The sequence below is a fragment of the Giraffa tippelskirchi genome, chromosome 2, assembly GCF_054371585.1.
Source record: "Giraffa tippelskirchi isolate mGirTip1 chromosome 2, T2T-mGirTip1v1.2.pri, whole genome shotgun sequence".
In the NCBI taxonomy this organism is placed as follows: Eukaryota; Metazoa; Chordata; class Mammalia; order Artiodactyla; family Giraffidae; genus Giraffa; species Giraffa tippelskirchi.
The window spans coordinates 107,438,671-107,464,303 of record NC_137276.1 but is presented as its reverse complement, the minus strand read 5'-3'; the positions used below and the strand labels follow the sequence as shown (position 1 = coordinate 107,464,303).

The 25,633-nt window shown below is 48.7% G+C and overlaps 1 protein-coding gene across 1 annotated transcript; it reads left to right on the top strand.

The window, feature by feature from the left end:
- The first annotated feature begins 298 nt into the window (after positions 1-298).
- Positions 299-22,461, top strand: TMPRSS3 (transmembrane serine protease 3). The gene is made up of 13 exons (XM_081572609.1): positions 299-409; positions 1,132-1,276; positions 6,259-6,369; positions 7,227-7,343; positions 7,719-7,842; positions 10,553-10,678; positions 12,019-12,062; positions 12,631-12,796; positions 13,500-13,669; positions 15,583-15,678; positions 16,769-16,911; positions 17,552-17,704; positions 20,783-22,461. The coding sequence occupies exons 2-13, from the start codon at positions 1,183-1,185 to the stop codon at positions 20,798-20,800; spliced, it is 1,362 nt and encodes a 453-aa protein (XP_081428735.1). The 5' UTR covers positions 299-409; positions 1,132-1,182; the 3' UTR covers positions 20,801-22,461.
- Positions 22,462-25,633: the final 3,172 nt, after the last annotated feature.

The window sequence follows — 25,633 nt, the reverse complement described above, 5'->3', positions numbered from 1 at the left end:
TCTTTGCAGAAGCAGCTTCCTGGGGAACTCATGCCTGGGTCCTGGGAGAGTAAGCTGGAATTTAGTTGGGAACATTAGGCCCCTTCCTTGCCCCCTCCATCCCTCTTTGAGTTACTGGAAATGACTTCCAAAGGCTTCTCACCTGTCCAGCATCGTGACAGGTGGAATTCTCTCAGAGGGAAGAGAGCCCCAGTGTAGCTTTGGTGCAAGCCCTTGGTCAGGCCCCAGCCACTCCTCCCTTTGCGAGGGAAGGGGGGCACTGGGCACCCAGAGGCCAAGGATACTCCCATCCTTAATTAGGTCAAAGCTGTGTGAGCCAGGAAAGGGCTGTGTTTATGGGAGGCTCCAAATACTGGGCATGGCCGTCCCTTCCCTGGTGCTGTCTTCGTTTTAGGAACATGGACATCATGTAAGTATCAAAACTTATGATTACGGTACGAGTTATCACCTGTGCAGGCAAAAGGTCAAGTTGATGGGGGACGAAAGAGAGGGGGAAAGTGTTTGAAAGTAATTTATCTTCTGAAAAGTAATGGCACACTGACTTCTAAATGGTAAACTGGCATATCTCTGCTGCTGCTGCTGCTAAGTCGCTTCAGTCGTGTCCGACTCTGCGCGACCCCATAGATGGCAGCCCACCAGGCTCCACCGTCCCTGGGATTCTCCAGGCAAGAATACTGGAGTGGGTTGCCATTTCCTTCTCCAGTGCATGAAAGTGAAAAGTGAAAGTAAAGTCGCTCAGTCGTGTCCGACTCTTAGAGACCCCATGGACTGCAGCCTACCAGGCTCCTCCATCCATGGGATTTTCCAGGCAAGAGTACTGGAGTGGGGTGCCATTGCCTTCTCTAACGACATGCTATTCAATTGAGCTGATGATTGGTTGAGCAAACTGGGAAAATCATGTTTGGAAGAATTATGTTCATAGTTTTTCGCTCTCTCTAGATGTTTCTCTGTTATCTGCTGGGGCTCAGAAAAAAAAAAGATGCATTCTCCCTGGACAAATAGTTTTGATTTATCGGCCCCAAGTGTGTTTTATGTGGATTGTCAGATTTCAAAGATTTCTCCTAACAAAGATCCTTTTGATGCGAATACTATAAATAGAGAAGCAAGCACTGTCTGTTCTTTCCCGAGAAGGAGGTGGAGGTGGAGGTAGAGCCCGGTCTCCGAGGCCCTGAAATAGTCACGATGGGGGAGAACGACTCGCCTGCCGCTGAAGCCCCCTTCTCCTTCAGATCGCTTTTCAGCCTTGACGATTTGAAAATAAGTCCTGTTGCCCCAGGTAAGTGGGACCAGGTGTGATGTCTGCCCCTACCTCACCCCTCAGAAACAGATGATCCATGTGGCTGAGGGTCCCCTGTAGAAATATCTCCCCAGGAGTCCTCACATCCACAGGCTGCTTCCTCGGGTTTGCAGAATCCCAGAGGGAAGGGGCATTAAAAAGGCTATCACTTTTTTCAGGCCTCTTTGAACAACTCCCTGGAGACAAGTGGGATTTTTCTGGATGGAAGTTTTCAGAAGTTGAGGCTCCAGTCTCTCCTGGGGAGTTAAGGGTCAGATCCTGGCCAGGAAATCTCTGAGCTCTCCAGGAAGTCCTGACAATCAGTGGTCACCAGCCCCTCCAGAAAACTTAAAATAAGCTGGATCCCCTGAAGGTATCAGATGCCTAGATTAAAAATCAACAGCAGGTGACGGAGTTGCTTCTAGCAACTAAAGGAAGGGAAGTTGGTTTTGTAAGCGGGTCATAAATGCTTGGAGAAACTGCGGGCTCCTTAATGCCAGGTTAGGATCCTTTTGGCAAGAATCTGTCAGAACTTGTCACAGGGAGCTGCAGCTCCTGGTCCCGGATGTGGTCAGAAAGACTGAATTGGGGGCTGAGCAGAGGGACACGGAGGGTCTCTGCTGAGGTTCCAGAAAGCCTGGTGTGGGGGGCTGTCATATGATTCCTTTTAAACCACTTGGACAATTGATGTGAATGAATGCGAGGTGGGAGAAGAGGTGTGAAGTAAGCGAAAAGACACAAATTTACAAACACTTTTCAAAAATTAGCATCGGTGCAAATAAAAGAAAAAAGTGCCCTGCAATTACCTGACCACCAACACTTAGCTGGGTTTTATATCTTCTTTATTTTCTCTGTGTCCTTGTCTATAAATACATGTTCATCTATAGTACAGAGGCAGACACGTATTGTTCCATGTGTTTTCTTGGTTTTATAAACACTGCCCCCACCTTTTTAAATGGGATTACAACTTTGCATCAAGTAGATGTATCATCTACATGGCCATTTGACATCATTTGACATATAATTGTTGCTAATACTTTATAATATATATCATATGAAAACCAATAGCAGTATACATATTCTTTTCTGCTAATTTTTGAAAATTTCTCCATGATTAATTCCTAGTTTCAGGAAAGAGTAAAAACTTTTAAAAACTTTTCTTGTTAAATAAGTCAATGCATTGTTCATGATAGAGATTTAGAAAATATAGTTAATCAAAGAGATATTTTGAAATGACCCACAATTTTATACTCTTACTTAGAGATAACGCTATAGCACTTTATAGATTTTCTTGCCTTTTTCCTATCTTATCAACAAATCTGTATTTCCCTTTGGAAGTGACATATAAAGGGAGAACCCAGAAATATTTTGGGTTTGGTTCCAGACCACTTAATTCACCGATTGAGCGAACATTGTAACTGAGTCATATTAATTTTTTGATTTCCCCATATATGTAAAAGTCACACTTATTCTATAGTGTAGTCTATTTCGTGTGCAACAGCATTATGTATAAAAACGATGTATATAATACCTAGTTAAAACTTGAGTTTTAGCTTAGTTAAACAGTTAACTTATTGCTAAATAATGTTAGCCATTATCTGACTACACAGTGTTGCTACAAACCTTCAGTTTATGAAAACTGCAATATTGGCTGGCAAAGAGTGATAAAATGAGGTCTGCCTATGCTATTTGTACAATGTTGAAGCTTTTTTGAAAACGTGAAACTATCATGTTCATCTTTCCATAGCATTAAGTAATTAATAGCCTTTTAGGGTTGTCAAACAATGGCTCCTGGGCCAAATCTGGTCCACCGTCTGTTTTTATAAATTAAGTTTTACTGGAACACAGACATCCATTCATTCACATTTTGTCTGGCTTCTGTCACATATAGCTATACAGTTGAGTAATGGTGACAAGGACCAATATAACGTTGAAAACATTTGTATTCAGTCCTTCACAAAAAAGTTTACTGAGTCCTCTTCTTTATCATTTTAAGCATTTCTATACCATTTGCTATTTTACCAGCTCCTTTTCTGGGGGCACTTAGGCTATTTCTATGTGTCCATATATCAATATTATCAAGGTCATTCCTTTGAGAATACTTGTTTGTAGAGATTTGTGTACATCTCTGATGACTTTTTAGAATAAATTCCTAGAAGTGAAATTAATAGGTCAAATATTCTATCCATTTTTTAGCTTTTTGATGCGAAGTGAAAGTGAAAGTCACTCAGTCGTGTCTGACTCTTTGTGATCCCATGAACTGTACAGTCCATGGAATTCTCCAGGCCAGAATACTGGAGTGAGTAGTCTTTCCCTTCTCCAGGGATCTTCCCAACACAGGAATTGAACCCAGGTCTCCCACACTGTAGGCGGATTCTTTACCAGCTGAGTCACAAAGGAAGCCCAAGAATACTGGAGTGGGTAGCCTATCCCTTCTCCAGTGGGGTCTCCTGCATTGCAGGCGGATTCTTTACCAATACATATTTCCAGTTTGACTTTCAAAAAGTTTACACAAATTATACTCCAATTGACTGTTAAGTGGAGACCTATTTCTTTAAACTTGGACTTCAGTAGGAACAATACTAATAATAATACACTGCAAAGTTGATACACAATTATGTCTAATATGCTTTTTTTTTTTTCTATTTCTGAAGAGATTGAAGGTTCTTTTGTGCTTGTTTATCATTTGCATTCCTTCTTTGGAGAGATACTATGCCTTTTGCTTTTTCTTCCAAGCTTGCCCTCAAAGAGCAAGGAGGAAGGGGTGGGGCCAGGACGGGGCCACAGGGCATGAGGCTGAGGAGCTGTAAAGGGGCAAATGTGAGCTGATACAAAGGTTCTAACTGAAGGAGAATCTTTGGATCTACAGGGGCTTCCCTGATAGCTCAGTTGGTAAAGAATCCGCTTGCAATGCAAGAGACCCTGGTTTGATTCCTGAGTTGGGAAGTTCCCCTGGAGAAGGGATAGGCTACCCACTCCAGTATTCCTGGGCTTCCCTGGTGGCTCAGCTGGTAAAGAATCCACCTGCAATGTGGAAGACCTGAGTTTGATCCCTGGGTTGGGAAGATCCCCTGGAGAAGGGAAAGGCTACCCACTCCAGTATTCTGGCCTGGAGAATTCCATGGACTGTATAGTCCATGGGGTCGCAAAGAGTCAGACACGACTGAGCGACTTGCACTTGGATGTACAGTTAGGGCTCACTTCCTAAAGCTCCCTCTGAGCTGCAGAACAGTTAGAAGGATGAGCGGCCATCCAGGGCTCCCGCTGAGTTGTAAGTGAGACTGGAGAGTGGGCATCTCAGCGGGGAGACTGACTAGTTTGGGGCAGGCTTCCTGGGGCAGGGAAGGTAGAAGGGAGGAGTCTGCTTTGCTGACAGTGAATTGGTCATCCTGGAAAGAACTGGTCTCTGACCCTGAGATAAAACCACCTTCATTATCCTGAAGCCATTCATCTGTCCATCCATCTGCCCATCCCTCCCTCCCTCCCTCTCTTCAATCTACTAACATGTATTGAGGACTGCAGTGTGGCCACTGCTGTTCTGAGTGCTGAGAGTGCAGCCTGGAACAAGCCACCGGCTTCTCTACCCAAGGCTAAACAAGGGCCATGCCAATGGTCCCTCCACCTCGCTCTGCACCCTTGGCACTAAGCCTAGTGTGCTTCTCTTGTCCCCTCATTCTTCCTGCCCCAACCTGCCCCATGTCATTTTCTTCTTTACACTTTTCTCCTTTCTTGTTATTTCATCACCCCTCCTCATTTTTGTTTCCCAATTCTCTTCTGTTTTGGACAACTTGGAATGCTATTGATCATTTTACAACCACAGTCTTCATTGCCAGAGGGGGCTTCCCAGGTGGCTCGGATGGTAAAGAATCTGCAATGCAGGAGACGCAAGTTTGATCCCTGGGTTGGGAAGATCCCCTGGAGAAGGGAATGGCTACCCACTCCAATAGTCTTGCCTGGAGAATTCCATGGACAGAGGAGCCTGGTGGGCTACAGTCCATGGGGTCACAGACAGTTGGACAGGACTGAGCAACAAACACTTTCACTGTCTTCACTTCAAGTTGTGAGTTTCCAAGCACAGGCAGGGACACTGTCCAAGAGACAGTCTGCAATGAAGGCCATCAGTGTCTGCACCCAGGACTGGTGGAGAATGACCGGCTTGCCATCTGGTGACCCTCTCAAAAGTCCCAGCTCTTCCTCTCCTGAGGGCACCCTGTTTGGGTTTTACATGTTGCCCTCTTCTGTAGGAAAACATCCTTGGAAGTGGGGTCCTACCTCCCCTCTGTATTAGTTTCCTAGGGCCACCAACACCACAGACTCCATGGCTTAAAACAGCAGAAATCTATCACCTCCACATCTGGAGGTTAGAAGTATGAAACCCAGGTGATGACAGGGCATTGCTCCCTCCAACGCCTGCAGGGAAATCCTTCCTTGCCTCTTAGATTCTGGGGGTTGCTGATAATCATGCTTTCCTTGGTTTGTAGGTGAGTCACCCTAGTCTCTGCCTTCATCTTCACATGGCATTCTGCCCGTGTCTTTTCACATTATCTCCCCCCTTCATGTATTAGTCTGTGTCTGAATTTCCCCTGTTTGTAAGGATGCCAATCATTTTAGATTAAAGCCCATATTGATGATATTGTTTTAATTTATCATCTCTGTAAAGACTCTATTTCCAAATAAGATGATATTCTGAGTTATGAGGGTTTGAACATAAACATGTCAACATGTCATGGGGACACAGTTAAACCCATCACATCATCCCCAAATGGAGGATAAACAGAACTGGGTTGGTGTCAGGGAGCGCAGGGCTCATATTTTAGAGAACGAGCTCCTGGTATGCGGTCACTTCTCTGAGTCAGCTTTCTTTGGCTGGAACATTCTCTGCATTGAGGACAGGGGGAAGAATAGCTAAATTTTGTTTTCTTTCATTCAAACTTGTGGTTCCATGGCCTTTTGCTCTTCCCTCCCCACCTTTTGGTTTCTAGATGCTGACGCAGTTGCTGCCCAGATCCTGTCTCTGCTGCCACTGAAGTTCTTTCCCATCATTGTCATTGGGATAATTGCGTTGATATTAGCGCTGGCCATCGGTTTGGGCAGTGAGTACCATCCATTATTTAGTAGCTTCTCAAATGCATGTTCAAGCATTTAGACGCTCACAAGGTCCCCTTTCCTCCCAGGGCCACCACACAGCCTTAATTACTGAGGCTAACACTCTCTGGGTTTGCTGATTTGAGCTTTATTTGAAGGACTTTATTTGAAGGACTCTGGAGGGCCCCAGTCAGAGCCTTTGGCCATGCTGGAGGCTTTGTCACCAAGGAGCCTGCCTTGTTAGATGTGTCCAAAGGCAGCTGATGAAACTGAACCCACGGGCAGGAGGGGGTAGGAGCCGGTGGAGGAGACAAGGAGGCCATTCATGCCAGGCCAAGCTAGATTTCAAAAAAGGTGCCAGTGGCTTTTGAGAAAGTGAATCATTTGAATGGTCTCTGATAGGGAACAATTTCTCATTTACTCCTCAAATAAGGAGCTCTCAGATCAGTTTAACTCTCCATGTGCTCGCCATTGGGGTCCACAGTTCCCTCATTTCTCACACAGGATCAGAGATGACAGGAGGTAGACTGGAGGCCAGGGTCCTCACTCAGGGCTTCTTGCTCAACTGGCTCAGCCAGTCAGCCGCAGCCATGCACTTTCTCTGTTGACCTTGAGTCTCCAGAGTCTAAATTCATCTCCAGTTGTGGCTCAAGGCCACTTAGGGAGACACAGTGGGGTGCAGCTGCCCCACCTTCTGGAATCCAGAATAGAAGCTGGGCTGAGGGAAACCAGTTGCTGGCAGGGCTGCAGTTTCAATGCAGCCTTGATGACTCTGGGGCAAGTTCAAGGCTGCGTGGCAGGTGCACGGCTGTCCGTGGGGCACGCTGAAGCAGCCCTTCCGTGACACCCCTTCTCCTTTCCTCAGTCCACTTTGACTGCTCCGGGAAGTACAAGTGCCGGTCGTCTTTTAAGTGTGTTGAGCTGACGGCTCGATGCGACGGGGTGTCAGACTGCAGAGACGGGGAGGATGAGTACCGATGTGGTAAAGTCACGCCTTTTCACTGCAGAAGCAGGAGGACATCAGGAAAACTCGGCCTTGACCTTCCTCATCTGCGAAATGGGTCCAAGGCAATGCCATTGTCAAGGCTTGGGACCCAACTGGCATTCACTCCAGGAGACTCTGGGCTGGGTGTTAAGGGAGGGCCTTATATGGACCTTAGATTAGGAGGACTCCATAAGCAATTGGAAGAGACTCAGGTCCAGATGATAAGGACTGTGGCCGCCCTGTGGGGGTGGGATGCTGGTCAGGGGAAGGTCAAACTCAGCATAGGAGGGTCTGGGCTGGCTTCAGAGAAACTCTGCCGGGTCTCAGGGCCCTTCGGGGCACTAATGACCTCTCTTCCTGTGTGCCGGCCAGTCCGTGTGAGTGGTCAGAATGCCGTGCTCCAGGTGTTCACGGCTGCCTCCTGGAGGACCGTGTGCGCCGAGGACTGGAAAAGTCATCATGCGACTGTCGCCTGCACCCAGCTGGGGTTTCCAAGGTAATTCAGAGTGTCCACTGGTAGGCAGGACACAAGCAGTGGTCACGATGTGGGCAGACAGCTGCTGTTTATCTGGGCACATAGGGCATCTTGACATCCTCATGGCAAACTCACGATGTCTGATGTCACAGGTACATGCGCAAACCAAGGTCCTGACACACTAAGGGACATGGCGTGTTTGGGGGCATCTCAGGCCAGGACCCAAGATGCAAGCATTCAGTAAAGAGCTTCAGAGCTAAAGACCGAACCCTCGGTTCCTCTGACCACAGTTGCAGGGGAGTCTTCCAGCTACCACCCTGCTTGGTCCCACTTCCCAAGGAACCCCAGAGAGTCAAGTTTGAGAAGTCAGTAATTTAATGAAAGTCTAATCCTTTAAAACAGTTTTTTAGCACTAAATAGGACAAACAACTCTTGCAGTAAAATCTCTGCATTTCAGCACTCTCTGTTGCCCATGTGACTTTTTGCACTGAGGTGACATATTTTGGCCCTGATGCAGCCCCTCCCTTCTCTTGGCTTCTTCCTTTAGACTCCCAAGCAGCTGTCCAGGACATCTCTCTTGCTCCCCTTTGCTCCAGATTCTCGTTCAAAGCATGCGGGCTCTGAGTGCTCACACTACCCACAGAACGTGAGCATCCCTGTTTGTCCCCAAGGAAATGGGCATCAAAACCTCAGTGCTCTGAACCCAGGGACCCTGGACTTGCAAAATGTGAGGTATCATATTCTTAGCTCCTTCCTCCAAAGCCGGTGAAACCTGCCCTCCAGCCTGTATCCCTGAGACCTGCCTCCTCTTCTCCAGCAATGACCTGAATTCAGAAATCAGCTGCACTTCTAGGCCAATGACAACAGCAAATCACTCCCACAGTTGCCTTCAGGGATGATGTAGGCTCGACTCCTCATAAACTTGGAGGAAGCTCGCACACCACACACACACACACACACACACACACACACACACACACTGCAAACACACCATGCAATTCATACTCACACACTACATACCGTACACATACCACATCATGCAACACTGTATCTCACACACACACACACACTAGCACCAGTTACACAGACACACACACAAGCCCCACCACCATGGCTCACAGCTGAAAGCTTCCCTTGTACATTTGTGCTCCCTGGTAGGTGGTTTCTTGGCCTCACTAGGGGATGTCCCTTCCTCTTCCCTTCTGCCTCCCCTGCCTCTCCCTCCTGGAATACTTCCCCTTCTGGAATCCTTGACCTCCTCTCCATCAAGCAGAAGGACCCAGTGACCCCCCTCCCTGGCTCCAACCCTTCCCAGGAGCCCTCATTCCTTTGCTCACCCCTCCCAGGTCAGGTCTGCCAGGATGGTCATTCTCTGCTCCCTCTCAGGGTAAGTCCAGTGGAAGCAAATTTCCGGGCTATCCCCTCGACAGTGTCCATTTTTCTTCCCTCTAAACTTACTCTTTGCTTCCCTATCTCTTGCTCCAGTTCTAAGATTTGTTTTGTACTTGTTTTTGTTTATTCTTTCTACTTCTCTCTTGGAAGCCCTCCTTTGGTCCCTGTGCACTGCAGCATCCCGTGTCAGAGGTCTGTGATAAAAAGAAAAGGTGGACTGACAACTCAGATTGCCTGGGTCCAAATCCCAGTGCACATGCAGCCCTGTCATGTGACTGGGCCTCAAAATTAAGGCTAATAATAGTACCCGCTTTAGAGGGCCGCTGTGAGGTTCAAGTGTCTTAGTGCTTCAAAGCCTGCCTGGACCACAGGGATACCCTGTAAGCCTGTGGTCAGGGCTATTGTTCCTACCACTGAGATTTTGACAATCTGTGGGATTCCAGTAGCAGGCTTTAGGATCCCTTTGCATCATCCCTACTGCCCCGCCTGTAGCCCAGCCCACCTACACTGGGACCTCTATCTCGGTGACAACTGGCTCTTTCACCTGGCATCTGCCGTATCAGCGGGTTGAGCAATATCTGGGGAGGCTGGGCGGGTCACTGCCATGGCCTTGATTACATTTTCCTCCAAACCAAACCCGGCTGGACTTTGTATTCCACGCCTGCCACCTGCCCCACCCCTCTGCTGTTACAGTGACCTGATGAAATCCTGTGTGATAAGTTGGTGAGTTCAAGAGTGAAGCAAGTCAGTGACTTTGTCTTTTGCTTATTGCACGTCCTGCTATGTCATAACTCTTCCAACACCTGATCTGAAAAAAATAATGTCCTCTTCATCATTTTCCACTGGCCCTTCAAACAATGGCTTGTCCTGGAGCCCCCCAAAGCTCTCTGTCTACTGCTCATCTCTCTGTAACAGGAGCCCCACCAGCTCTGGGCAGCCTGGAAAAATCTTCCATTCCTACCTGGGTTTCTCAGCATCCCCATTTTGGTGCCCACCTGAAAAGACCCCGCTGAGTTCCATGTTCTGTCCCCTCTGGGACTTGCTTTAGGCAGCATCAAGGCGGGGGTCCGCCTAGCTACATCAGGAAGTAGTCCTCTCTCCCATGTGCCTGGAGCCGGGGTGGGTGAATGGGCTTCAGGGGGGCCGTCCCAGACTCTTCCAGGTCTGAAATGCCTTGTTAGGTTGGCAGAAGGAAGACACTGATGGTTTGGGAGCACATCAGGACCTTCCCTCCTCCACACACAGTGTGATACCTGTGACACTATGACTTAAGCCCAGGTTGATTTGAGGCACAGAGTGAATTTCTCATGTCTGGTGTGCGTTTCCAATATGCTTGCAGCTATGTGAGTTCAGATACCCTCAGAGTGGACTCGCTCGAAGAGCAGTTTCGAGAGGACTTCGTGTCCATCAATCACCTCTTGCCAGATGACAAAGTGACTGCTTTACACCACTCCGTGTACATGAGGTAAGTAGCCAGTTGGTGCTGGGTCCACTGTGTCTAGTCATGCACTGAAGTTGAGCATGAGGTTGTGTTCTCCAAGTGCAAGTTGAGGGCTTGGCCAGTTTGGTTAGATAGGGTGGACACACGAGGCTGGAGTACAGGAACTTAACCCCAAACCAGGCAGATACAGCCCAGCAGAGAAATGGAGGAAGGATGATGAAGTGGTCACCTGATGCGGGTAAATGCGGTACTGGCTGGACACATAGTGGGTGCTGCAGATACGTTTGGGGAAAAGAAGGTAGTGAAGGAAGGAGGGAAAAATATTAGAAAGAAAGTAATTAAGAAAGAAACTTAACTTTCTTTATTTACAAAGTACTTTAATTTTCACCATTTGTATTACATGTTTCCCAAATAACTTGTCAGTCAGTCCATCAGTCAGTCACGCAGTTGTGTCTGACTCCTTGCGACCCCAAGATGCAGCCTGCCAGGTTCCTCTGTCGGGATTTCCCAGGCTAGAATGCTGGGGAGGGTAGCCATTTCCTTCACAGGAGATCTTCTAAGGAAGGTGAAATGAAGTATCCATAAATGACAGGTGCCTGAAGCTTAGAGGGGTCACCCTCCTGATGCAAGGCGGTGCCACAGGCTTTCTGAACCCACATTTCGCACTCTTCCTGACTTCTTGGACCAAACCCCAAAAGAAGTATATCCTCTGATCCAGGAAACAATAGTCTTCAGCCTGCCATCGTGGAGTTGACAATCCCCCCCCGGACCCACAAGTTTGCAGGGACAGTTCATCTCTTGGGTCCTAAAACCCTGGGTTGGTGACATTAGCTTTTTCTTGCACGATTTAATGACAAGGACTGGGCTCTAGAGGCAGGAATTTACAGAGGCTCGCGGGGTGGATTTTCCTGTGTGTCCCAGGCTGCAAGGACTTGGTGCCAGGAGAGCCTGTCACGCCGTCCGATGGACATTCTGTGTCCCGCAGGGGCCGGTGAAGGACATCGGGGTAAAATGGACAAGCAAATGATACCAGTATATGTTTATCTAATAGGGCTCATTATATGTCTCTTATTGTTAGCTATACAAAGCCTAGAAATACTCAACAGTGCTCACACATACACCATGCTTCACTGTGGTCACCGGTTGTTAATGACTTGGTTTTTTTTAATAGACTAAAAATTGAAATCTGTATTCAAAGGCAGGGGAATAGAGTTTATTTATTTATTTATTTTAGCCCAAGATTTAAGTAAAAAAAAAGTGTTTGGTTCCCAGATCTCAAGTGTGTGAGTGCTAAGATGCTTCAGTGGTACCTGACTCTTTGAGGCCAGGGGTGTTTCATTAAACACACCCTTTTTCCATTTTAGGGAGGGATGTACCTCAGGCCACGTGGTTACTTTGAAGTGCTCAGGTGAGAGTTACAAGACTGCAGAGAGAAACAGATGGAAGCCCTGGCTCACAGGCTCCTGTCCCCTCTCCTTGGACCACTCTGCCATCAGGCCCTTCCTCCTGGGTTCCAGGTGGGAGCTCTGTGACCCCACCTGCTAGGTCAGAGGAGGCAGCCTGGAGAGACTTCTCAGCAGCAGACAGGACCACAGTGCACAGAATTCTGTCATTCCATGGTGGCTCCAACAGCCTGCCTCACATTTCCCCTCCCCCCATCAGAAAAGTGGGCACAGCGTGCTCTGTCCACCCCCTCAGCCCTAACCTGGGCAGGAGCCCCTTGTTCCTGTCAGGGGGCTCTTGTTGCAGGGGCTGGGGCTGAAGAAGTCAGCCCCTGCATTCGTGAGGCTCCCAGAGCACTGTCACCATCCTGGGGACATAAGTGTCATGGGGAGGTCGATGCTAGCTTCCAGCTCTTTGCTCTAATGGGCTGTGCCCACTGCACCCCACAGCACCCTGCCCATTCCCTGTCTCAGGTGACCTGCCTCCACCTTTTCCCTGAGGCACCTGCCCCAACGCTCCCTCTCCCTCTGCAGCCTGTGGTCTGAGGACTGGCTCCAGCCCCCGCATCGTGGGTGGAAACACATCCTCGCTGGCGCAGTGGCCCTGGCAGGCCAGCCTGCAGTTCCAGGGCTACCACTTGTGCGGAGGGTCCATCATCACCCCCCTGTGGGTTGTCACCGCTGCCCACTGTGTTTATGAGTAAGTTCTCCTGACCTCCTGGTGGGGGGGCATCCTCATCTCCCACAGACCCCCATCCAGTACAGGCCATGTGTGGACAAGGCTGATTTGGGTGGTCAGCAGCAAGGCAGGTCAAGAAATCATGAAAACAGACCAGATCATGTCTGGTCTGTTAATGTCCACAGTCCCTCCTCACTGCGGATCCAGCTCCATCAGCTAAGTGGGATTGGTGACCCCAGGATCATTTTAAGGACCTTCAGCTCTTACAGAAAAGATAGAAAGAGAGGAAGGAAAGTCTCATGCAAGAGGAAACCCAGCAATGCAATTCCCCTAGACCTCCTTGTAGCTCATTCCCATGGACCATGTTGTGACTGAGAGAGAGAGGGACGGTGCAGGGTGGGCAGGGTCTCCCCAGAGCAGTCTCTGTTAAGAGGGTTTGGTGTGGAATCAAACCACAGAAAATACTTCCAAACACAGTAGCAATTATCCATGTTATTTCCACCTGCCTCTATTTCGATTTCTGATGGAGAATGGGCCATTATGGAAAGGTGAGCTCATTTCTCAAATGCCCAGAGGTGCAGAGATCAAGGCCTGTCTAGGAGACACATGGGTAGGTCTACGCTTCTGCAGGGCTTTTGGGGGCATCTCCTGCCATTTCCTTAGCACTGGCTCTTGGGAGACTTGTGATCTGTGGGTGACAGTGCTTGGGGCTCTCTCATTTCAGTCTCTACCTCCCCAAGTCCTGGACCATCCAGGTGGGCCTTGTTTCCCTGCTAGACAGCCCAGCCCCCTCCCATCTGGTGGAAAAAATCATCTACCACAGCAAGTACAAGCCAAAGAGACTGGGCAATGACATCGCCCTCATGAAGCTGGCCGGGCCTGTCACTTTCAATGGTATGTTGGGGGTTCCGTCATTTTCCTGCTATCATTTGTTTCAGGAGAATTTGAATTGCTTGTTGAAACATGTTTATGAAGGCTGCCTTACAACTTCCACTAGGTAATTCCAATATCTGATTCATTTCGGTGTTGACTGTTCTCAGCTGATTGTCTCTTTGCATTAAAGATATGATTTTCCTGGTTCTTGGTATGAGGAGAAATTTTCAACCATGTCCTAGACATTTGGGCCATCGTGTTAGGAGATAGACATCTTAAGTTTTAGCAAACGGTCACCCTGTTCAAGTTTACTGTGCAGGTCTTGGTCTACTTTTGTGGGTTGTGGTTCTGATGACTATTTGACTTCAGAGTCTTTGTTGTTCTAGTTTGGCCAACTTGGTTTGCCTGGGGCCACTGGGGTCTCATTTAAGCTACTTTCTTTTGGTTAGTGCCTCTTGGAGATTAAAGGGGTTTCCCCAGACCAGGCCACCTGGTACCTGTGGATGGTAGAAGGGGGTCTTAGGCCCCTGGGGACAAAGAGCTTTTCCTTGTTTGGTGCTTATTCTGGTGAGGTGCTCTGCCAGTGCCACCCATGTGCCTGGTATTTTGATGTTGGCTTAGGAAGAGAGGGCCTCCCAGGCTGGCCAGCTGGCTGGGGTGGGATCTTCTCTGTGGCCCTTTCTTTATAAGCTGGAAGATACTGGGCATCTCCAACTCCTGGAAATACTCAGAAATATTCTCTCACAACCAGCTGCTGAATTCAGCAGCTCTGTTTACCCATGGAAATGTCAAGTCCTGATGATTGGAGGTTTCAAAAACACCAGAAAAGTCACACAGGACTGAATTCTCCAGCTTCTTGCTGTTGTGACAAAGCACATGAGCCTACACCTAAATCAGTAAAAGCCCCCTTCTCCTTCCCAAGGACTAGAGCAGCTTGGAGATCAGGTAGAGTATAACAAACACAGCCCTTGTTGGAGCAGAAACCTGGCTCAGGACCAACGGCAGGTTGGAGCAGGTAGAGTCATCAACGTGTTTATCACACAGCACACGGAATTCTCTATGCGTCACACTCTGAGACAAATATTTCTAGAAAAACAAAGAGAAATTGTAATGATGGTGTTTCTTTGCTAATTATGATTAATGATCCTTGGTTATAAAAAAATGAGATGCCAACACTTGCACTTTGATAAAACTGAAAATGAGTGCCCTTGTCCTTTCTCCACCTTTCCATTTCTGTCCTACCTGGAAAGCTTAGTTCATTTCTCAGAATGTAGTCATGTGAAGGCCCTGTGACAGTTTCTGGTGGAGAGCTTATGTGATACACATGACATGGACAGGCAGGCTCATTACCTCCAGATGTGTCAGGAGGGATGGGAAGATTCACAGAGCAATGTTCCATAAAGCAGTGTGCCCACAGTCTAGACCAGGAGTGGGCAGACTATGGCCCATGGGTTGAATTGGACCTTTTGCCTCCTTTTAAATAAAGTTTTATTGGCACATGGCCCACCCTGTTCAGCACTGCCTGTGGCTGCTTTCATGCTACAGTGGCAGAGGTAAGGATTGAAATGGAAACCACATGGCTTACAAAGCCTAAAATATATACTATTTTCCTCTTTACAGAAAATATGTTGACCTCTGGTCTAGACTCACTCATGTTGCCATGGTCTACGGTTGACCTGTGGTCTAGACTCACCCATGTTGCCTTGGTCTTGGGTTGAGTTGACCTCTTGTCTAGACTCACTCACGTTGCCATGGTCTAGGGTTGTTTTAGGGATCTGGTGGGGGAGAGGTCCCCAATCTGAGCAAATGACCAGGGACCTGGCCTTTCTCTGGGAGACACCCCCACTCCCGGCCCCAAGAGGTAGACACCGAGTGGTGGCTTTCTCAGATGGCAACTTCCACGGCCTAAGCTCTCTTGCTTCCTCTCCAAACAGAGATGATCCAACCAGTCTGTTTGCCCAACTCCGAAGAGAACTTCCCTGATGGAAAATTGTGCTGGACATCAGGCTGGGGGGCCACAGAGGATGGAGGTCAGTGGTCTGAGATCAAGATTCTGCATCCAGTGCGCCCAGAACCAAGAGGGCCAGGTGCCGGCTCCCCTCTGGCGTCCCAGTGTAATGTCTCCCTGACATGTCACGGTCAGGGGGGAGCACAAACCCTCAGCCGGACGCTGAGACCTGAGAGGAGTGAGAGGCGGGGTGTACTCTGTGGTGAGCCTATAAGACGTGAAGGTCACAGTTTACAAACAGGTGGAGTAAGAGGGGGTCCATCCCTCTGGGTGAGGGGGTTGAGGGGGGTGAGGCTGAACCACCGCAGATATGTTGTTACCTTCTGGTCGCTGCTGCAACACATGACCCCAAACTTAGAGGCTTAAAACAATGCTCATGGACTACCTCACAGTTATGGCCGTCGGAAGTTGTAAATCAGTGTGTCTGGGTAGGGGCTGCCATCCTCCCCGAGGCTCTGGGAGAAGATCTGTGCCCCTCTTTCCAGCCTCTGGGGCCCCCACATCTCTTGCTCCTGCTCCTCCTCCCCCTTTGCAGCCAACAGCACAGTGTCCCCCAGTCTCTCTCTCCTCTCTGACCTCTGTTTCTTCCATCATCACATCTTCTCTAGCCCTTTGAAGGACACTTGGGATTACATTTAAGGTCCACCCACCCAGGTGTCCCCATCTCAAGGTCTTATCACATCCGCAAAGGCCCTTTTGCCATGGAAGGTGGCAGGGTCCCAGGTTCCGAGGGTTGGGGCCTGGAGGACACGTTTCTGCTGATCATCTGCAGGCTCTACCCCAAGGCTGTGTGTGGGACCTTCACGAGCCTCAGCTTCCTTCTGTCACCTGGGTTCAGGGAACTAAATGGGCTGGCGTAGGTCGAGTGCTTGGTCTAGGATGGGCCCTGGGGGAGGGGTGCCTGCTGGCTGTGCTTGCCCCATCCTCCCACACTGGTGACCTTAGGGAAATGAGTGGCCCTGGGATGAAGCAGGGTCTCCCCCAGCCCACTCACTAGGGGACAGAGCTCTAAGGCTGTCTACCTTCAGGCCACCCCAACCCCAGGCAGTTATCTGAGCTCTCTGTGGGGCTCCCTCACTGCACAGACCCCCCATCCCCTTGCTCTGACCCAGGTGATGCCTCCCCGGTTCTCAACCACGCGGCCGTGCCTCTCATCTCCAACAAGGTCTGCAACCACAGGGATGTGTACGGTGGCATCATCTCCCCGTCCATGCTCTGTGCTGGCTACCTGAAAGGCGGTGTGGACAGCTGCCAGGTAGGGGCACCCAGTGACGTCTGGGGGCCACACCATGGGCAAGGCGACCCAGCCCTCAGGACAGACTACCGTCAGCATGTCCCTATGACTGACTGAAAAGCAAATTTACAGGGTGTGGGAAGAAGTTTGCTTAAGATATCACTCCCTTTCCTGCCTGGCCGGGCCCGTGTTTACTCAGCGCTCCCCTCTGCCTGGGTGCTGGGCAGAGGTGGCGGGGAGGGTCTCAGAGTTTCCAGGGGGTCCAAAGGGGCAGAGGGCAGGGGAAACCAGTGAATCTAGCCTGCACAGCCACAGTGGAAGAGACTCCAACACTGCCTGGTTCAGCTGAAGCCCCTGGCCAGGCAGATCCTCCCTCTGAAAGCACCCCTCTGCTCCCCATGCTGCCTTGACTTTGTGGGTTCAGGACACTGAGCCCTGGCAGGGAGACACCTGGAGGGGGACCATCCCCTAAGGACGAGGACCTTGCCATCAGGAGGGCAAATCAGTTCCAGAAGGGCAGTGGGGGAGGTGGTGGATGCAGCACCATCCACGTGCTGTATTTTGTGATACAGTGAAGGAGGGTCCTGTCACCAGGACAGGGGACACATGATGGCAATGTCTGTTCCGTGCCCTTGCCCTTTGCTCTTTCCTTGCCATCCAGGGAGACAGCGGGGGGCCCCTGGTGTGTCAGGAGCGAAGGGTGTGGAAGCTGGTGGGAGCCACCAGCTTTGGCATTGGCTGTGCTGAGGTGAACAAGCCTGGAGTCTACACGCGCATCACTTCCTTCCTGGACTGGATTCACGAGCAGATGGAGGTGGGTGCAGCCCCCAAGCCCCCTGCAGCTCATGTTGGTGCCTATCATTCTAGCTCTAGCATCCTTTCTGTGGGCCCTCAGTCCTGCTGTCTGGAGCCAGGAAGTGACTAATTAGTTATTAATTTGTCAAGCAGTGACTTTGTGCTCCTGGTTGTGAACTAGGCATGGCTAACCCCACCAACAAGGCCCTGGCAGGGTGGGCCTGGTGGGCTGGACACACACAGGGCAAGCGTGGCTGGGATGTGGAGGACCATGTACTTCTGCCAACTGGGGAAAGAAGAGGGGCGACTGAGGACCAGCCCTGGTGGTAGAGACCAGTCAGGTGGGCACGTGCGGGCATGGAGACAGGTGGGAGTGGTCTGGACTGGAAGCCCTCAATGCCCACTGGGGAGTTTGACTTTGGGGGAACCAGGATGCGACGGAGTGTCTGGAATCAGGAGGGGCCTGGGCATCTCTGTGCCTTGGGGGCCTCCCTGCGGTGAGGGTGGGAGAAGGGAGACGGGTCGGTGAGGTTGGCTTGGCAGGACCAGGGTGGGCAGGAAGAGCCCTGGAGATGGCAGGAGGAAGAATAGAGCATCCAGGGACAGGAAGTGCCCAGCTGATTCCAGGTCCCACCGTGATGGCTTAGAGAACATGGGGGTGACACCCTCCCCAGGAGCAGGAACCTCAACAGCCTAGCCTTCCACCCTATGGGTGTGCAGCAAAAGTTTACCTACTTGATTGCCATGCTGAGCCCCATGTCAGGCCCTGGACCAGTTTTAAAGAACTTTGGTTTTTTGGTTTTGTTGGGGTTTTTTTGTTGTTGCTGATTGAGGCAAAACATACGCAACGTGAAGCTGATCATCCTAAAGTGCAAATCTGGCAGCATTCAGCCCATTCAGGATGTTGTGTTGCTGCTGCCTGACCTGTACCCAGAACATTTTCATTTCCTAGAAATGAGACTCCAAGAACAGTCACTCCGTGTTGCCAGTCCCCCATCCTCTGGCGGCCAGTAATCTACTTTCTGTCCTGGGGGATCAAGACCTTTTAAAATGCTTCCTGATAACTCAGTTGGTAAAGAATCCACCTGCAATGCAGGAGACCCCAGTTCGATTCCTGGGTCAGGAAGATCCCTTGGAGAAGGGAAAGGCTGCCCATTCCAGTATTCTGACCTGGAGAATTCCATGGACCGTGTAGTCCATAGGGTCTGAAACAGTCAGACATGACTGAGTGACTTTCACTTTCTTTTCATTTAGAGCAGCTGGCTACGAAGGGCACCAAACTGCTCAAGTGCCTTGATGTCAATTTCCACTCCTTCTTCGTGGAATATCTGCCTTAAATCAGGAGGGCAGGGCTGAGGCCCTGGGCCTGGGCTTGGTTAGAATTCCAGCCCTGCTGTCGTGTAGCTATGTGCTATCAGCCCACTGCAGGGTGAGGCAGCAGACAGGCTGCAGGGGACCTGCTGGGGCTCTTTGGCTGTTAGCTGGCTGCCTGGCCCAGTGCTGAGGGCCGTGCGGTGCTCTTCAGCACAAAATTCAGCCCAAACCCATCACTCCCTCAGAAAACAGACATTTGAAAGAGCAGCCTCCTCACTGCAGTAGCTGCAGACAGTCTGTGAACAGGACTAAAGGGGTTGAGAGCCACGTGGGGGATGGCGGAGGAGGGACCTGTGGGTGGGGAGGGGGAAGGTCACGTGGGCAGAGAGCCACATGGACAAGAGTGGGGCAGAGGACTCTTCCCGTTCACCCAGGGAGCCTCAGAGGTGCACCCCCATGAGGGTGCTCACAGGGTCAGAGGGTCTGTGTGACTAGGCTTGTCGCAGGGGCAGATTGAAGAAGCCTGGCTCAGTCCTGAGCTGGGTGGAGTGCAGGTCAGGCGCAGGGTTCCAAAATCACCGTGGGAGCTTCTGAAGGGAGGTGCCCTCATATCTCAGCCCGTGTCCCCCAGCACTGCCCTGGCTGTTGGGCCCTGGGACCATCCCCATATGAGAGGTGATGGGACCCTCGTAAGCCCCCACCCAGGCTAATGAGGGCAGAGACTGAGTCTGACCAGCTCCGAGAGCCCAGCCCCACACCCACCGCATAGCGCAATGATGAGTTCCAACCTGGGGTGCAGAGCACCTCCTTCAGCTGTGTGCCAACACTGAGGGTCCCAGGACCTGTTTCAGAGGTTCTCATCAGGCATCTGGCGGTTCAGATGCAGGAGGCTCCAGGGCATACTGGGGGATCTGGGATGGTTAGAAAGGGCTCCCCTTCCTCTCAGAGCTGAAGGAACAGGCTGTTTTGGGCAGGTGGATGGCTTCCGTGAGGCCTGGGGAGCATATCAGCCAGGGCTGCCCTGGCCCCTGAAGGCCTCTGTGAGTCATCCCCTCAAATGTCTCAGGGGACAACCCAGAAGAGGCTTCCCTCCATGAGAGGTTTCCAGCAGGCCTGCCATTTTAGTTGTTTCTTTTGAACATCTATGGGAGGGCCTTCCGGTAGCTCACACACCTCAAGGGGAATCAGCCCATTTTTTCTTCTGATACTAGAGGTTATTATATCATTTTTCCTCCAGTAGTCTTTTCTCCCTACTGGGAGCTCAAATCACTGTTACAACTCAGAGCAGGACACAGGAACACTGATGCTAAGAGCTGGAAACTGTGGAAGTCTCAGGTTGGTGAAGGAGAAGGCTGGGTGTGGCTGGTTGGAGGTGCATAGGGCAGGGAAACTATTTCACGCTTACCTGGGGTCTACATGGAACAGAGACCAGTTTTATCCCCATTAATTGTGAACTGCTGATGCCCCCCTCAGGGCAAAATGCTGGTTCTCACTTGATCTTGGGCTTCCCCAGTGGCTCAAACAGTAAAGAATCCTCTGCAATGCAGCAGACACAAGGAGATGTGTGTTCAACCCGTGGGTGGGGAAGATCCCCTGGAGGAGGAAATGGTAACCCACTGTGGTATTTTTGCCTGGGAAATCCCATGAACCCTGGCAGGTCACAGTCCATGCGGTCCAAGAGTCAGACACGACTGGGCAAGCATTCACCTCACACTTAATATTGGATCTTAATATTGGAGAGATGACATGATGAAAAAGGTAATATGTTTGTTTTCATTTCTAGAGGGACCTGAAAACTTGACAAGTTAGAGGCAAGTTACCACCATGAGTTCCTGCCAAGATGGAGACATTCCCATCCTTCCATGGATTCTAACAGCAGAGCCAAATGAAGGAGCATCTTTTCATTTCTCCACACCTACAACAATTTTATTCTATCATCTCTGACAAGCCAGAGGGGCATCAGAATAAAATGATCCTGAACCTCCTTTCTGATCTTCCCAAAAACAGAAGCAGGAACACCTCCAAAGTGTTACCTTTTCCCAGTTTTCCATCTGGTTTCCTCCCTTGTAAAGCCCCTCAGCAAAGATACACAACCAGGACCTACAGGTGTGCAGTCAGTGTAGACACAGCTGTCCACAAGTTTAATCCAGGTACCAGAACCAAACCGATTTTTTCTACCAGGATCTCCTTTGACACGTGGGAACTTACAGGTGATTTTAGTTTTATAGTCTTTGGTCCTCGATGTATCATTGTCTCTTGCTTCCAAAGGACATAGACTTTCTTAGCAAGTTCATCACTCAGAGTTTATTGAATGAATCTTGACTGCTCATGTAAGCTTGATTCAAGAGGCTTAATTCCTTTGATATGTTGGAACAGATTTATTGGGAGATCAGAATCATCTCCTATTACATCAGAGTAGTCAGAAGCAGAGTAAGAAAAGAAAGGAATAAGTCAGGACCACCTAACTCCCACACAATGTTACCAAAGGCCAACTAGACAGTCTCATGTCATTAAGACACTAGGGCTTCTCTACCTCTCCATATGGGCCTGTTAAATCTCCTGCACAGCTGCAGGTTAGAGGCCCCTCCTGGTACCCACCCATCCTTTGAAGTCCCCATAATGCACACATAACAGGGGAAGATTCCTTGGTAAGTAATCATTGGCCAGTGGTGCTTTATCACAAATGACTTTGTTAGAATATGAATCTGTTGCTTTGCCCTGAGGCAACAGTGGGAAAGATGGGTGAGTTCCAAAGAGATCAGAGATGGGTCCAGGTGCCTGGGGAAGGGCCAGCTCCAGGGAGCCTCCTGGGCCATGTGTTAGAGGGGAGTGGAAGAAGATATGGAGGGGAGCTAAGGGCAAACTACTAGGATGCACTTCACTGTATCAGAGTTGCTGCAAAGATCTCTCTACATGTCAGAAAGTGACAAGACCATTTTTATTTTGAATTTTTCTGCCCAGCTCTCTTTGAAAGCAATGGTAGCTCACAAAAGCATCTTGAGAAAGATCAACAAAGCTGGAGGTATCACTCTCCTGATATCAAATACAAAGTTTCAGTCCTCAAAACAGTATGGTACTGGCATGAAAACATATACATCAATGGAACAGAATAGAGAGCCCTGAAGTAAATCCGCATTTATATGGGCAATTAATCTACAAAAAGGAGGCAAGAATATACAGTGGGGGAATGGACAATCTCTTCAGCTAATGCAAAAGAATGAAAGTGGCCTACTTTCACACCATACACAAAAATAAGCTCAACAGGACTTAAAGACATAAATGTAACCTGAAACTACAAAATTTGTAGAAGACAACATGGGCAGTAAATGCTTTGAAATTAGTATTAGTATCATTTTTTAACTTGTCTCCTCAGGCAAGGGCAAGAAAAGCAAAAATAAATCTTACTAAAAAACATTTTGCACAGCTAAGGAAAGCATCAATAAAATGTAAAGGCTGCCTACTGAATGGGAGAAGGTATTTGCAAATGATATAACCAATAGAGGTTTAATATCCAAAATATACAAAGAACTCATACAACTCAATAGCAAAAAAAATGCAAACAATCCAATTTTTAAAATGGGCAGAGGATCTGAATAAACATTTTCTCCAAAGAAGACATACTGATGGTTGACAAACACATGAAAAGATGTTCAACATCAATAATCACCAGGAAAATGCAAATCAAAACTACAATGAGTTATCACTTCACTCTTGTCAGAAGGGCTATTATCAAAAAGAACACAAATAACAAATGTTACTGAGAGTGGAATCCTTGTACACTATTGGTAGGAAGTAAGTTGGTGCAGCCGCTATGAAAAACAGTCTAGAGGTTCCTCAAAAAACTAAAAATAGAGCTATTATTTGATCTAGCAATTCCACTTCTGGATTTATGTCTGAAAAAAAACAAAAACACTACTCAGAAAAGATACATGCACCCCAGTGTCCATAGCAGCTGTGTTTATAATAGCCAAGATACGGAAGTGTCCATCAGCAGACGAATAGATAGAGGATGGGGCATACGTGTACAATGGAACATTATTCAACCACAAAAAACCCGGAATCTTGCCATTTGTGACAAGGTGGATGTATCTTGAGAATATCATGCTAAATGAAATAAATTAGACAAAGACAAATACAAAAAAATAAAGGAAATGTTTCACTTACACGTGAAATCTGAAAAACAAAGCAAGTGAACAAGCAGAAAAAGACTATTGGATACAGAGCACACCTGGGGGTCGATGGAGGGGAAGGAGTTGGGTGAAATGGGCAAAGGAGATTAAGGGGGACAAACTTCAGTTATAAAATAAATAAGCCACAGGGATGTAATACACAGTACATATATATAGTCAAAAATACAGTAATATGTTGGTATGGGGACAGATGGTAACTAGACCTACCGCAGTGATTGTTTAGTAACTTAATAACTTATTTAAATGCTGAATTACAATGTTGTACACCTGAAACTAACATAATATTGTAAATCTGCTATACTTCAATAAAAAACAATGTTCTATAGGAAAAAAGAAAGAGAAATCAAGCTCTTCATATTTTAATCTATAATGGCATCATGGCACTTGATCATTTCTTGATCTAAACCCATGCACCTCCATTAAAATTTGTTGCTGTTGTTCAGTCACTAAGCCATATCTGGCTCTTCGCAACCCCATAGACTGCAGCATGTCAGGCTTCCCTGTCCTTCACTGTCTTCTGGAGTTTGCTCAGGTTCATGTCCATTGAGTTGGTGATACTATCCAACTCTCTCATCCTCTGCCACCACTAGTGCCACCTGGGAAGCTCAGTGTCATTAAAATCACCCTGTTGGAAATTAAATAGTACTCCAATAAAAAAAAAAAGAGAGAGTAGTGGTAGCTCAGGTATTGAAGATCCAAGTTGTGAAAAGATGAAAGATTTCATATGTAATCATCTTGATTGTGAAAACCTGACTTTGGGATCACCAGAAATGTACTTCAAGCCTGTTGTGGTTTCTTTCTGCTATTTTGTTGGGAAATATTTTTCAGCTTACATCTTTCGAAAGGTCTTGAGTAACACTAATGGCAGGCAGTTCCTTGGCATGTCCTGGCCCCATTCTAAGCCTGTTTCATGTGCTGACTTGTTTCATGGTTATACCAACCCTATGACACAGGGGTGCTCAGAATCCCATTCTGCAGGTGAGGAAACCAAGCTGTGAAACAGACATTTTCCCAGGACCCCACATGGGGCCAGTGATGCACATTATACTAGCAGGAAGTAAAGCATGCTCTGGCATCTGAGTCCAAAGGGACTTTGCACCACCGATTTGAACCCATTTGAGGCGTAATTCAGTTCAGTTCAATTCAGTCGCTCAGTTGTGTCTGACTCTTTGTGACTCCATGGACTACAGCATGCCAGGCTTCCCTGTCCATCACCAACTCCTGGAGCTTGCCCAAACTCACGTTTGTCGAGTCAGTGATGTCATCCAACCATCTCATCCTCTGTTGTCCCCTTCTCCTTCTGCCTTCAATCTTTCCCAGCATCTGCATCTTTTCCAATGAGTCAGTTCTTTGTATCAGGTGGCCAAAGTATTGGGTTTCAGGTTCAGTTGAGATGTAACAGTGATTCAAAATCATAACCAACTTCTCTGTCACCTAGAAATGTTTAGTCCCAATGGAGATATTTGCTGGCTTGAGGTTATGGGTGGAGCTGTTTGCCATCTTGTTCTTTTTTCCCATGGAAAGAGCTTAGCACCCACCTCATGCCTGACAGCCAGCCAGAGTGGGAGCCAGGAGAGAAGGCGGTGGCTGGAGCTCTCCTAACCTGCAGCCTGACCACAGCCATAGGAACACTTCATAGATGAGGTGGGCTGTCTTCCCTGGTGGCCCAAATATGAAGAAGCAGCTGTAGGACATTCAGGTCCTGAGTGGATGAGGGAGCCACTTGACCCCAAATGTCCAGGTCAGTACCCCAGAAATGGCTCCTCTCTCTGTCTCTTTCTTTCTCCCTCTCTTTTATTACCTTAGTATTTAATACGGCTATGGCGGCACTAGTGGTAAAGAATCTACCTGCCAATACAGGTGATGCAAGGGACACAGTCTCCATCCCTGGGTCGGGAAGATCCCCTGGAGGAGGAAATGACAACCCACGCCAGTATTTTTCCCTGGAGAATCCCATGGACAGAGGAGCCTGGCGGGCTACAGTCCATGGGGTTGCAAAGAGTCGGACATGACTGAGTGACTTGAGAGCACACTTGATAATTGCAGAAAACCTAACGATATTATAGAGAGCTTGCAAGCAGTATTACAAAAGTGGTCAACAACGTGAATACTGTAGTTGACCTCAAAAACTGTCAGTTGCCTCCCTCTCCTAAATAGGAGGGCTTCTACCAGGAACCGAGGAAACTGCTGGAGCTGATTTCCTCCTCTCCTCTCCTGGAGAGACCACCTGGATTGTGCAGGAAGCTTCCAGGAAGGTCTGGCTGTGTATTCCCCATCCTGTCACCCTGTCCCACAGCCTGGCCCAGGAGCCACCGCTAGTGGAAGAAGCTCAAGCTGTAGGTGCAGCTGTACTGGTCTCAGTGTCTAAAGGCTCCTCGGCAAGAATGTCCCCAAAGCACGACAGTGGGACTGGGGCACACGTGTAGCAGCCAAGCTCTGACTTA